Source organism: Amphibalanus amphitrite, unplaced genomic scaffold, assembly GCF_019059575.1.
Source record: "Amphibalanus amphitrite isolate SeventyFive unplaced genomic scaffold, NRLGWU_Aamphi_draft 000182F_arrow, whole genome shotgun sequence".
NCBI classification, from domain to species: domain Eukaryota; kingdom Metazoa; phylum Arthropoda; class Thecostraca; order Balanomorpha; family Balanidae; genus Amphibalanus; species Amphibalanus amphitrite.
The window spans coordinates 37,158-49,892 of NW_024881677.1; the positions used below are offsets into that span (position 1 = coordinate 37,158).

The following is a 12,735-nucleotide window of genomic DNA, read 5'->3' on the forward strand; positions in this document are numbered from 1 at the left end:
CAGTGTTCAACATAATATATTTATGCTTTCGTTCATTTAAACGGACAATTTATAACATTTCAAATCCAAGCATCAAAGACCTAGTCTGAAAACTGCTCGGTCACGATTTCTTAGCTATATCCGAAACTGTTTATTTGACTGAGCTCTAATCGTCTCGGACACTCGCAGTGAACCTGAAGAAAAAAAATATCACCTTCCGAGCAACAAGGCAAAAACGCTTACAACATGACTGACGTCATATAAAACGCGACGTTGCAAACATCACCACGTCACGGAGTTCATCACACCCAGGGAAGGGCGTTCCAAAATGTAACGTCAACTAACTCGAGCAGCGCAGCTCAGTGGAGCTCGAGGTATCGCACAGACGCAATGACGAAGCTCACACACCTTACAAAAACTTGACACCGACAGCAGCTAACATGGTCACTCAATCGAACATCGTTTTATCTATTTCTCCGTTGAGCAATCGAGCTGACACGCCTCAAAAGAAACGCTTTATCAATCATGAACAGGTATCACACAGTGCGTCCTAACTCTGAGGCGAGTCGTCACCGGTGCGGCGGCGGCGGCTGCAGGCAGAGCCACCTATCGGTGACCGGCTGAGTCGGACTGGGCGTGGCCGTGCTGAAGCTGACCTGGGCCGGGTCACAGAACGGCACGTGCCACCGGCCGGCCGGGTCACACTGCGCCTGCACAGAGTGTACGATCGGCATCTGGAGAGAAGAGACAATAAGAGTTCGTCAGTGATCATAACAGGCAGGCGAGAAGTATAGCAACAGCAAATACTCGGTCTTTCAATCAGTCAGAGCAGCATACCATAAACAACACCTACGCCTGCTGGCTCTTCTGCTCACCTTGATGTTGAGGTTTCCGTTGCGCGTGACGCCCTCCACAGCCAGCCGGTTGGTGCGGATCAGCCGGTTGAACTTGGAGCGCGTCTCGTCGGGCAGCCGGGCGGCGTGGTCTCGGAAGAAGTCGCGCGTCACAAACTGCGTGCCAGGGTGAGAGTGCATCACGGCGTACAGAAGAAACGCATCGTCCGAAGACCTGTGACACGGCGAGGAGAAGTCGGGTCACTCAGGACAGCGCCATCAGTGACAGAAATAATAAAATAAACATAGACATAATCACATTTCACGTGAATGTATCTTATGCCAATTAGCCGACAACACAGAAACCGACATATGGGCAAAAATGAATAACAAGTTTGGCACATGGATACGTGAATGATTTCACGTCATATGGATACGTTTTTAACAAAGCCCCTCATCATCAAGATGCATTGACAGTAGACTTTGCTCTTCTATGGTTGCCAACAAGCATCATCGCAACAGTAAGCCCAGCACCAGTTCAAACGCTGTGGCTACGTATCGCGATTCGCACCAACACATAATCTATTGACCATACAACTCACATGTTGTCGGCGGTGAAGAGAAGGGCGTGCCTCTTGACGTAGCCCATGTCGGCCTTCTTCCAGCCACGCATGTGGTACCGGCCGACCACGAGTACCTTCTTACCCTGCTGCACGGCGAAATGATCCACCACCTGCACCAGCTGAAAACGGAAAAATATACACAGTTAGACTGTTACAACCGCGGTACGGAAGAAGCTGTGCCCAAATTCACACCTAACCCGTACCAGTCAGAAAGCAGGACAGCCAAACAGCCAAAGAATTACACTGCTTGACCACCATAAGAGGTAGTATAGAAGCAATGCATAGGTATAGTATAATATAAGACTTAACAATGCATTTGACTTGTAATATCCGCAAGACTTTTTTAGTGGAAACCGAATAAGAAAAACATTTACAACTACAGGAATGAAGAGCCGACATCACGCTATATGTGACACGTCGACAGCTGAAGAACGCCGTGAATAAAAGTCATACATGACTGGCGCCACCTATGTTGGGCCGCACCGCTGTTCCCGGCCATCTCTGTGCCCGTCCCGTGCCACTCACCGCAGCTGAGAGGGGAGCGCCGCCCCGGACGCCGGCGGTCGCCAAGCCCACATTCAGGCCGTCCACCACCACGTCATAGGGCGCCGTGCGCTCCACGAAGCTCCTGAAGCGCTCCACCTCCTCAGGAGTGGACGTCTGGAACACGTCCTCGCCGATCAGCACGCGCCGCTCCAGGGCGTCGCGCACCTCGCGGAAATCGGCGACGCTGAGACGGTCGGGCGGGAGGTGCAGCCCGCAGTGCTCGCAGCGACCTCTGACGGCAGCGGGAGACGGCCGGTGAGAAACCGGGGAGGTGATGGCGGTGTTTGGTGGAAGTGATTCTAATGACACTGTTTACAAGATATGGACATCAATGAGCTGTGACGTAGCTCTGCAGAATAACATAGGGGCTTTAATTGCATCATTCCATCTAAGTAACACTTGCCAGGTAAAAGCTTGCCACAAAAAATGACGTAACATTCAGAAAGCGGGTTGAGGTTGAATAAAATCGGTACGTCATAGGTAGGCAATACAAATTTGTAGAAAGGTCAACTGGGCTCAGTCTCAGGCATCACGAGCTACTGGTTGCCTTTTTTACCTTGATATTTAAAGACCTCCCTCGATGGCGCAAAGCTCACCTGCTGGACACCTGGGTGGCCTCGCCGACCCACGGCCGCGCCAGCCGCTGTGTGCACAGGTCCCGCAGTCTCACCACCTGGCCCTCACTCAGTATCACCCCGCTGTCGGAGAGGAACTCCAGCAGCCGGAGCACCATCTGCTCGGCCGACTCGGCCGCCGGTCCGACCTCTGTGCGCCGTTCCCCCGGCCGATCACCGCGGAGCTCCAGCCGCGCCTCAGCGCGCGCCCTCGTCTCACAGCGCTCCAGCCAGGTGTCCAGCGCGTCATCAGTCGGCCGCAACCGGAGGGCAGACAGCTCCTCGAGCACCTCCCAGCCGAGGGCGTCCTCTCCGGCCCGCAGCGCCGCCGCTGCCAGCGCCGAGAGCGCGGTGCGGGGCGGCGGGCCGCTGCGCCGCGCCACAGTCAGCAGTGGCACCGCCAGCCGCCAGTGCCGGGTGGCGCAGAGACCGACCGCGGCCCGTGTGGCGCTCACACGGTCCAGCGGCGCCGCGCTCAGCGCCGCGTGCGCCGCCAGCGTCTCCGGCTCGGCGGCGTCGCGCGCGGCGGCGTCACACGAGGCCAGCAGCTCGAGAAAGAGGGCGAGGTTGGCGGGCGGCACGGTGCCCTGCTCCTGACGGTGTCGGAGCAGGGAGATGGCCGCCGGGAGCGCCACGCCGCCGTCCGGCAGCCGGCAGGCGGCCAGTGCCCGGTGGTCGACAGCGTGGGGACTGGCGGACGGCACGAGGCGCCGGTACTCGGCCACCGCGCGCTCCCAGTCGGCGCCACTCGGCGGCCGCGCCGCTGAGGCAGTGGCGAGCAGCAGCTGCTCGGCGCGCTCCTGCAGCTCACGGCGTGTGTCACGGCGCTCCTTCTGTCTGCTGCGTGCGCTGGGACCAGCTACACTACTCAGCAGGTGACTGAGCTGTGTGGGCCTGGCCGGTCCGACCAGGAACCTGGTCCCAGCAGTCAGCAGTCTCATTGCATGAAGGCTCATAATTGTCAGAGTTTAGAGCTGGACCCGTCTCATGATGTAGGCATAGGTTCAGTGGCTGAAACAGGAAACAGATTCTCAGAGTTAACATGAACTTTACTACGAATGTTATCATGTAGGTACCTAGGATACATTGGTATGGTATTAGTACCGTAAAATGGGGTGTTAAGGGACAGTGAGGTGCTAAGGGACAGTTGCATGGAAAAAAACTTTGAGTCATATTAACTTATTAATTTTAGAAGGTTCAATAAAAACTTCAGTGTGGTAGTTGACACTGTTTTGTTCTTGACCATAGGACAAAATGGTATGGTTCTTCATGCAAGTGATTTGGTTCAAAAATGGATTTGAAAATCATGCTACATTTTCACAAAATTGAAACATCTCCAAAACTCTGTGTGTACCACATAAACTAGTGGGTGTACAGGGAAAATGAATGCATAGGTGTATTGTCACATGTATTGCACATGTTTCCTGAAAAACTTGTGCAAATCCACCCATTCATTCATCATCCTCTTCCTCTTTTCCAGATGCATGCATATTTTGAGGTGGATGTGGGGTGCTTAGGGACAGGGAAGAAAAAATAAAAAATAATATCTAAATATAAGTTCTGTTGTATATTTATGTTGTTGCATGTGCAGGCTGTGGCATGGTGTTGCATGTGCTTTGCATGGTTTATGAGCCTAATGCTTGGTTCCCTGTTTTCCAGCAATGTTGTGAATAAAAGCCTTCATTGAGGTTCATCGTTCATTACAATTTTATTCACAACATAACCTGCATGCTGCATGACTCTGGCAAATCAAGATGGACAAGTATCTCAAGCCCCCAGAACTCAACATTGATCCCAAATCGCCATCTGCTGAAGATGAGTGGGATATGTGGATTACAAAGTTTGGGGATTTCTTCAACTCCATCGATCCGGCCCTAAATCCCAACAAGCTCACGCTTCTTCGGGCTCACATGTCATGTGCATGCTATAAGCTGATCAAGGCGGCCACTACCTTTGATGAGGCTGTCGAGATGCTGGAAGCAAGGTTCGTGAAACCCCACAGTGAGGTCTATGCTCGCCACAGGCTCGCTTCTCGGCGACAGCAGGCTGGGGAATCACTTGACACTTATCTCGAGGAACTGGGGCTCCTGGCATCTCAATGCAAGTTTGAAGCAGCTACAGCTGAAAAAGTAAAGGAGGATGCCATACGTGATGCCTTCATCAATGGCCTGTCATCCAGTGCTATTCGACAGCGTCTTCTGGAGAACCTTCAGCTTGATCTGAAAACAGCTGTTTCTCAGGCTCGTGCTCTGGAGATGGCCCAGCAGCAATCTGAAATGTATCATAGAAACAGCAGTGATTCGTCACCAGTGACAGTGACAGCCCATGCTCAGTCTGATCCTTCTTCTGCGGAGGAGACAGTGCCATCCGCTCGAGGAGGAGAGGAAGTGACTGCAGCAGTTGAACGTACCTGCTTCTTCTGTGGTGGTCCACATCATGCTCGAAACAAGTGTCGTGCACGCAATGCTACCTGTTCAAGCTGTGGTAGGCAGGGGCATTTTGCCTCAGTCTGCCAGATGGGGAGATGGTCCAGAAGAGCACAACCGACCAAGGACCGGAGACAAACCACAGCTTCTATGCCGATACTGTCAGCAATGCATGAAACCTCTCTTCCGAGTCTACGGTCTGCTATGACACGTGTCACAATCAATGGTCAAGAGTTCGAAGCGCTGATCGACACTGGTAGCTCTCAGAGTTTCATCCGTACCCGGGTCGCAGAGGACGTTCACCTGAACATCGAACCCGCACATGGTACTGTGTGCATGGCCTCCACACAGCATCATGTCAAGGTGGCGGGGCAGTGTAGGGTGAGACTACGGGTTCAAGATGAATCATATGATGACTACCTGTTCTCTGTCATGGACGATCTGTGTGCACCTGTGCTACTCGGTCATGACTTTCTCAAGGCACACGAAAGCGTGTCCCTGACGTTCGGTGGCTCTCGATCCTCGCTCAGCCTGTGCTGTCTGACTCCCGCAGTGGTAACGCCACCATCCTTGTTCGGTAACTTGACGGAGGACTGTCACCCTATCCAGGCCAAGTCACGCCGCTACAGCGCCTCCGAAGTGAAGTTCATCGAGGGTGAGGTCGATCGTCTCCTAAAGGAAGGCATCATCTCTCCCAGCACCAGCCCATGGCGTGCTCAAGTTCTTGTGGTTGAATCTCCTAGCGGGAAACGTCGGATGGTTGTGGACTACGCCCAGACCGTCAATCGCTTCACGGAGCTGAATGCTTACCCGCTGCCAAGAATCAACGAACAGGTTGAAAAGATCGCTCAATACTCCTACTTCAGCACGATAGACCTGACCAGTGCCTATCACCAGATCCCCATCGATCCTGAAGATCGCAAGTACACAGCTTTCGAAGCTGATGGAAGACTCTTCGAATTCCTTCGTATCCCGTTCGGGGTCACTAATGGGGTCGCCTGTTTTCAGCAGATCCTCGACGATGTCATCCGAGCTGAGAACCTGCGCGACACATTTGCATACGTCGACGACGTGACCATCTGTGGTCGCACCAGAGAAGAACATGACAGGAACCTGGAGCGCTTCATCGACGCTGCAAAGAAGTTCTCGCTGACGATCAATCAAGAGAAGAGTCAGTATGGCAAGACATCCGTCAGGATCCTGGGGCATGTGGTGGAGAACCGGACGATTCGACCTGATCCAGAGCGACTTCGAGCCTTGATGGAGCTGCCGGTGCCCGAGGACGCGAAGGCACTGAAGCGAGCTGTAGGCATGCTCTCACACTACTCCAAGTGGGTGTCGTCCTTCTCCGAGAAGCTCCGGCCGCTGATCGACGGCGACTGCTTTCCCCTGTCGCCTGACGCGGTCGCGGCGTACCAGCGGTTGAAGGAAGACATCGGTGCTGCTACCATGTCAGCGATTGACGACTACGCTACCTTTGTGGTAGAGACGGACGCGTCTGATAATGCGATCGCAGCCACTCTTACTCAGAACGACAAGCCGGTCGCCTTCTTCTCGCGAACGTTAAACCCATCAGAACGCAAACAGGCATCCGTTGAGAAGGAGGCTGCAGCCATAGTCGAGTCAATTCGAAAGTGGCGGCATCTTCTGATTGGACGCCACTTCAAGCTCATCACAGATCAACGCTCGGTCTCCTTCATGTTCGACCGCGCGAGCAAAGGACGCATCAAGAACGACAAGATACTGCGTTGGCGTCTCGAGCTGGCGTGCATGAGCTTTGAGATCGTGTATCGTCCGGGGAAGTTCAACACAGTTCCCGACATGCTATCCAGGGCTGTCTGTGGCGCAACCACCACGGACACTGAAGATCTCATCCGATCTCTCCATGGACAACTCTGCCACCCTGGTGTAACGCGGTTGTGGCACTACCTCCGGTCGCGGAATGTGGCTTGTTCGGTGGATGATGTAAGGCGAGTCGTAACGCAGTGTAGAACCTGTGCACAGCACAAACCACGATTCGTCCATACCTCTAACACGCTTGTCAAGGCGACTAGGGTGTTTGAGCGATTGAGCGTTGACTTCAAGGGTCCCCTGCCATCAAACACTCAAAGAGCGTACATGTTTGTCGTGGTAGATGAATTCTCCCGCTTCCCGTTCGCTTTTCCTACTGCCGATACGTCTGCGGATTCGGCGATACAGTGTATGATGTCTCTGTTCACTATGTTTGGCACACCAGAGTTTGTACATTCCGATCAGGGCACCGCCTTCACGTCCTCTCGATTTAAGCAGTTTCTCCTACAGAACAGCATCGCCCAGAGCTTCTGTTCGGCATACAACGCCCCAGGCAACGGTCAAACCGAGCGTTACAACGGCATCATCTGGAAGTCTGTGTGCATGGCCTGTCACTCTGACAGCATCGACTTGAAAAACTGGGAAACCGTCCTCCCCCGGGCTCTGCACAGCGTTCGTTCGTTGCTATGCACAGCCACGAACCAGACGCCTCATGAACGATTCTTCAAACATCCTCGAAGGTCAATCAATGGTCAAGCTCTCCCTTCTTGGCTGGTGACATCAGACAGGGTACTGCTCCGTCGGTTCAACCGCGCCAGCAAGTACGAGCCTCTGGTGGATGAGGTCGATCTTCTGCACGTTACTCCCGCGTACGCCAAGGTCCGACTGCCGAGTGGTCGTGAGCCGACTGTCTCTATCCGTCATCTCTCGCCCATGGGAGGTGAGAGCGCTGGGGAGCACTGCCAGATGGGTGATCATCGATCGAGTGACACAGACGTGCCTCCTATTGACTCGCCCTGTGACCCTGTGTGTCCCGCTGAGCGTGGCGACTCGTCTGATGCTGTGTCCGTCTCTGCACCGGATGTTCATGATGTACCTCCCGAGATCTCGCCTGACTGTCCTGATACCACTGTAACGAATTTGGATCGGCCTCTGCGAAGGTCAACCAGGGTGAAGCAGGTGCCTGTTCGATTAATGGACTATCAGATGTGTAAGCCGTGACAGACGAGCGTTTTGACATGGTGTGGTGAGGAGTTTGTCTTTGTGTTAGTGTTGCTGAGCGTAGTTTTGGCACGCTCAGTCTTGAGGGACGGTGAATGTTGTATATTTATTAGGGTGTATCGTCGAATTTTGATTTTTTTTAATCGTCTTCACTACTAAATTTTATTGGTCCCTGGCATGTTTGAAGCCGTAGGATACCAATAAAAAAAAATCTGGAACGAAAACGTAGCCTGCTGCGAGCGGTTGAACGGAAGCCTGTCGGGACGGCGCCAGGCGTTGAAGTCTCTCCGTTAGTTACGCGCACACTAGCACCACGCGGCGGCTGGAGCCGTGCCGCCGCGTTCCCGGTCAGCCGTGTTTTAGCGTTCACTGACGATTCGAGGTGATTATTCTAAGCTTTCCTAAGAAGCCTTCTGCCCCGCAGCTCATTATTGAGCAAGAATATCGCACAAACTGCATAGAATATTGGCATGCAGGTTGTCGGCACATAGGAGAAGGGGATGTTTTGGTTAATGCCTCCTTTAATAGGAAGAGATTGTGGAAGAACAACACATTTCTCTTGGAAATTACTCATCCTCCTTCTTCCTACGTGCCTGCTTTAGTCATCGAAGTACCCCTATTGACTCTACGTTCTTGATTCGGCTGTCGATTGTATGCATGGAATTCCGCTGTATTATATTTTCTCGCTCAATGTCTCCTGAGCTATATTGAGGCGTCACGGGACAGCAATGCTCAGCACACAACTGCAGAGAAAAAATCAATGTGGTCATGCGTTTTGTATGCCAAAATGTGTGAGCCTTGGCGTGTACCAGCAGCCGTTGTCACCATTGTAATTTTCACGACTTTATCTTTATAAGGATGCTATTTCCCACTTCCCAGTTCCCAGACTGGGTTTGGAGATATAGTTTTACAGAAACATTTAGGAATGTCTGTAATGTAAGTTAAAAGCGAATACCGAAAGGAATCCACATATATTCGATTACCTGTTTGCTGTATTGCTTAGTAAATGCCAGACGTCATGATGGCAATGGTTGCGATTGATGGTATGCCGGATGGCCTGGGTACGAACTCACGGTAAGTCAGCTTGGCCAGCAGGCATCAACAGGCACAATTATAGTCTTACACTGATGTCGTCACCCTCAGTTATTCGTCACCATTCAGCAACAAGCCCAGAGCTTCGGGCTTTGAACCATAAGGTACAGGTGTAGGAGCAAGACATTGCGCCGATTCGAAGGGCTGCAAGGGCATCAGTGCAGGGGCTGGAATGCGCCTGAGCGGCTGAGACCATCCCATTGGGACGGGGGTGTTCTGGGTGCACCCAGCCGCTCATGCTGGGAAATGCATCCAATGGAGCTCTCCCCCCATCCCCCCGTTTCGAATGATTAGGGTGACCTTTAGTCTAGAACAAGGAAGGGTGACTGTTGGCTGGTCCCGAGGATAGATAGAAAGGACAGGTAATGACGTCATATAATGAATCGAAGACGGCCCCGGTCCAATCCTCTGATAGAGGTTCATCAACACGTATCTCGTTGTGGACCGTTTCGTTTTCCTCCACCGTAGTTTTTGCACCGACCTGAACGGGTTGGAAGATAACATGTTCAGAAACCATTAAGATCGTAATTGTATATTCGTTGTATATTTGTTCACTGAACAGGTAGAACAGGTTCAATGCACAGTGAAAACCTCATCCTATCATCCAATAATCATAAAGTAGTCTTCATGGAATGGAAAGGCTAACCTAACTCAACGAATATACAATTACGACCTTAATGGTTTCTGAACATCGTAATCTTCCAACCCGTTGAGGTCGGTGCAAAAACCACGGTGGAGGAAAACGAAATGGTCCACAACGAGATACGTGTTGATGAGCCTCCATCAGAGGATCGGGCCGGCGCCGTCTTCGATTCATTATATGATGTCATTACCTGTCCTTTCTATCCTCGGGACTAGCCAACCATTATCCTTCTTTGTTCTAGACTAAAGGTTAGCCTAATCATTCGAAACGGGTGGGGATGGGGGTAGAGCTCCATTGGATGCATTTACCAGCATGAGCGGCTGGGTGCACCCAGAACATCCCCGTCCCAATGGGATGGTCTCAGCCGCTCAGGCGCATTCCAGCCCCCGCGATGCTGCCCTTCCAGCCCTTCGAATCGGCGCAATGTCTTGCTCCTACACCTGTACCTTACGGTTCAAAGCCCGAAGCTCTGGGCCTGCTGCTGAATGGTGACGAATAACTGAGGGTGACGATATCAGTGTAAGACTATTGTGCCTGTTGATGCCTGCTGGCCAAGCTGACTTACCGTGAGTTCGTACCCTGGCCATCCGGCATACCATCAATCGCAACCATTGCCATCATGACGTCTGACATTTACTAAGCAATACAGCAAACAGGAAATCGAAAATATGTGGATTCCTTTCGGTATTCGCTTCTAACTTTCATTACAGACATTCCTAAATGTTTCTGTAAAACTATATCTCCAAACCCAGTCTGGGAACTGGGAAGTGGGAAATTGCATCCTTATAAAAGTAAAGTCGTGAAAATTACAATGGTGACAACGGCTGCTGGTACACGCCAAGGCTCACACATTTTGGCATACAAAACGCATGACCACATTGACTTTTTCTCTGCAGTTGTGTGCTGAGCATTGCTGTCCCGTGACGCCTCAATATAGCTCAGGAGACATTGAGCGAGAAAATATAATACAGCGGAATTCCATGCATAAAATCGACAGCCGAATCAAGAACGTAGAGTCAATAGGGGTACTTCGATGACTAAAGCAGGCACGTAGGAAGAAGGAGGATGAGTAATTTCCAAGAGAAATGTGTTGTTCTTCCACAATCTCTTCCTATTAAAGGAGGCATTAACCAAAACATCCCCTTCTCCTATGTGCCGACAACCTGCATGCCAATATTCTATGCAGTTTGTGCGATATTCTTGCTCAATAATGAGCTGCGGGGCAGAGAGCTTCTTGGGAAAGCTTAGAATTATCACCTCGACCCGTCAGTGAACGCTAAAACACGGCTGACCGGGAACGCGGCGGCACGGCGCCAGCCGCCGCGTGGTGCTAGTGTGCGCGTAACTAACGGGGAGACTTCAACGCCTGGCGCCGTCCGGACAGGCTTCCCTTCAACCGCTCGCAGCAGGCTGCGTTTTCGTCCCAGATTTTTTTGATTGGTATCCTACGGCTTCAAACATGCCAGGGACCAATAAAATTTAGTAGTGAAGACGATTAAAAAAAATCAAAATTCGACGATACACCCTAATATTTATGTTGTTGCATGTGCAGGCTGTGGCATGGTGTTGCATGTGCTTTGCATGGTTTATGAGCCTAATGCTTGGTTCCCTGTTTTCCAGCAATGTTGTGAATAAAAGCCTTCATTGAGGTTCATCGTTCATTACAAGTTCATTAAGTTTTCTTTCAGTAGGCATGAAAAACACAAAATTACACATAAAATGCTGGCAAGTTCATGCTTTTATCTCTAGCACATCTTAAGTTATATAACAAAACATCTCAACACTCTCTTTTACAATGATGGGTCAATGGAGACTGATGTAGGTAAATGTGATGTCATCATAAAAAGGCTAAAACAAAGAAGGCAACATAATGACAAGTGACTAGCTTCAACATGGGTTTTTATTGAAGACAGAAGGGTACTTTTTGGTTCTGTTTACCTTATAATTAGCACATTTTCCAGGAGCGTAAACTGCACTACACGTAATTGGCTAAAAAGGTCATTAGTGGTGAATGAACCTGACTTGTTTTGTGACAGAATATGCAAAACATTTCAATAAATAAATTGTGTGCCCTTCCACACCCCAATTGTGAGCATTTGATGACCATTTCATGGAATAATATAGGTGTCCCTTAAAGGGACCCGGTAAATGTCAAGTTTAAGTCCTAAGAAGAGTTCATTGATAAATTTTTCATATTTATACATTATTTGACATCCTGAATCCAAAAATGATAGTCATATGTCTCGCAAATAAAAGAAAAAACATAATCAAACCTGACCTAACCTTACCTACTTACCTATAACCTACCAACCTACAACTTACAAACCTACCCTAACCTAACCTAACCTACAAACCTACCTACCTACAACCTAAAACCTACAAACCTACAACCTAACCTAACACCTAAAATTTTTGCTGTTTCATATTCGTATCAAAAGCGCCACAGTTGTAGTTAGGACCTAAACTTGACATATACCAGGGACCCTCCCACCTTAACATTAGTTTTGAGTTGAGATAGCCAAGTTTGCGGCCAGGCTCAGAAACCACCATTTATCCTGGTTGCAACCCCCGCAGCTTTATGGTGTTCAAGAAATTTCTTCCCTTTACTTGCAGGGTGGGACCAGCGTGGTCCCTATCTCTTAACCATTACGGGAATCTGATGACGTCATCAGGCTTTCGAACGTCCGTTAAATGTTTGACTAAAACGTTTTGTAGCACGCGGTGGTATATGCTGCTTTGCGCGCAACAAATGCCGCACTTTCAAATAAAGTCGCTAGGAACAGCGGAGATCCCAAAAAGTAAACAAAAGTAAAAGTCTAATATCTTGAAAACCGGTGAATATTTTTCGATGAAATTTGGTAGATATTCGTTTTTGCTCTTTCTGAACCGAGCGACATCACTTTCATGCCAATTCATTAACTTTTTTGAAGGTGGGAGGGTCCCTTTAACACCCCACATGTGGGTGCT

At 50.4% G+C, this 12,735-nt stretch overlaps 2 protein-coding genes across 3 annotated transcripts in view; one reads left to right on the forward strand and one right to left on the reverse strand.

Annotated features, from left to right (window-relative positions):
* Positions 1-12,735, reverse strand: part of LOC122384133 (mitochondrial ribonuclease P catalytic subunit-like) — a 13,371-nt gene continuing 636 nt past the window's right edge. For both annotated transcript variants that reach the window (XM_043371165.1, XM_043371164.1), the window contains exons 2-6: positions 2,578-3,606; positions 1,961-2,213; positions 1,415-1,554; positions 855-1,047; positions 1-713 (exon numbers count right to left, since the gene is read on the reverse strand). In XM_043371165.1, the coding sequence (XP_043227100.1) occupies positions 549-713; positions 855-1,047; positions 1,415-1,554; positions 1,961-2,213; positions 2,578-3,551 (1,725 nt within the window). In that variant the 5' untranslated portion in view covers positions 3,552-3,606 and the 3' untranslated portion in view covers positions 1-548. The remainder of the gene's footprint in view (positions 714-854; positions 1,048-1,414; positions 1,555-1,960; positions 2,214-2,577; positions 3,607-12,735) is intronic.
* LOC122384130 overlaps positions 5,778-12,735 on the forward strand; it is a 26,346-nt gene continuing 19,388 nt past the window's right edge. Inside the window, exons 1-2 of the mRNA XM_043371163.1 lie at positions 5,778-7,365; positions 7,597-7,752. Coding sequence (XP_043227098.1) covers positions 5,778-7,365; positions 7,597-7,752 — 1,744 coding nt within the window. The remainder of the gene's footprint in view (positions 7,366-7,596; positions 7,753-12,735) is intronic.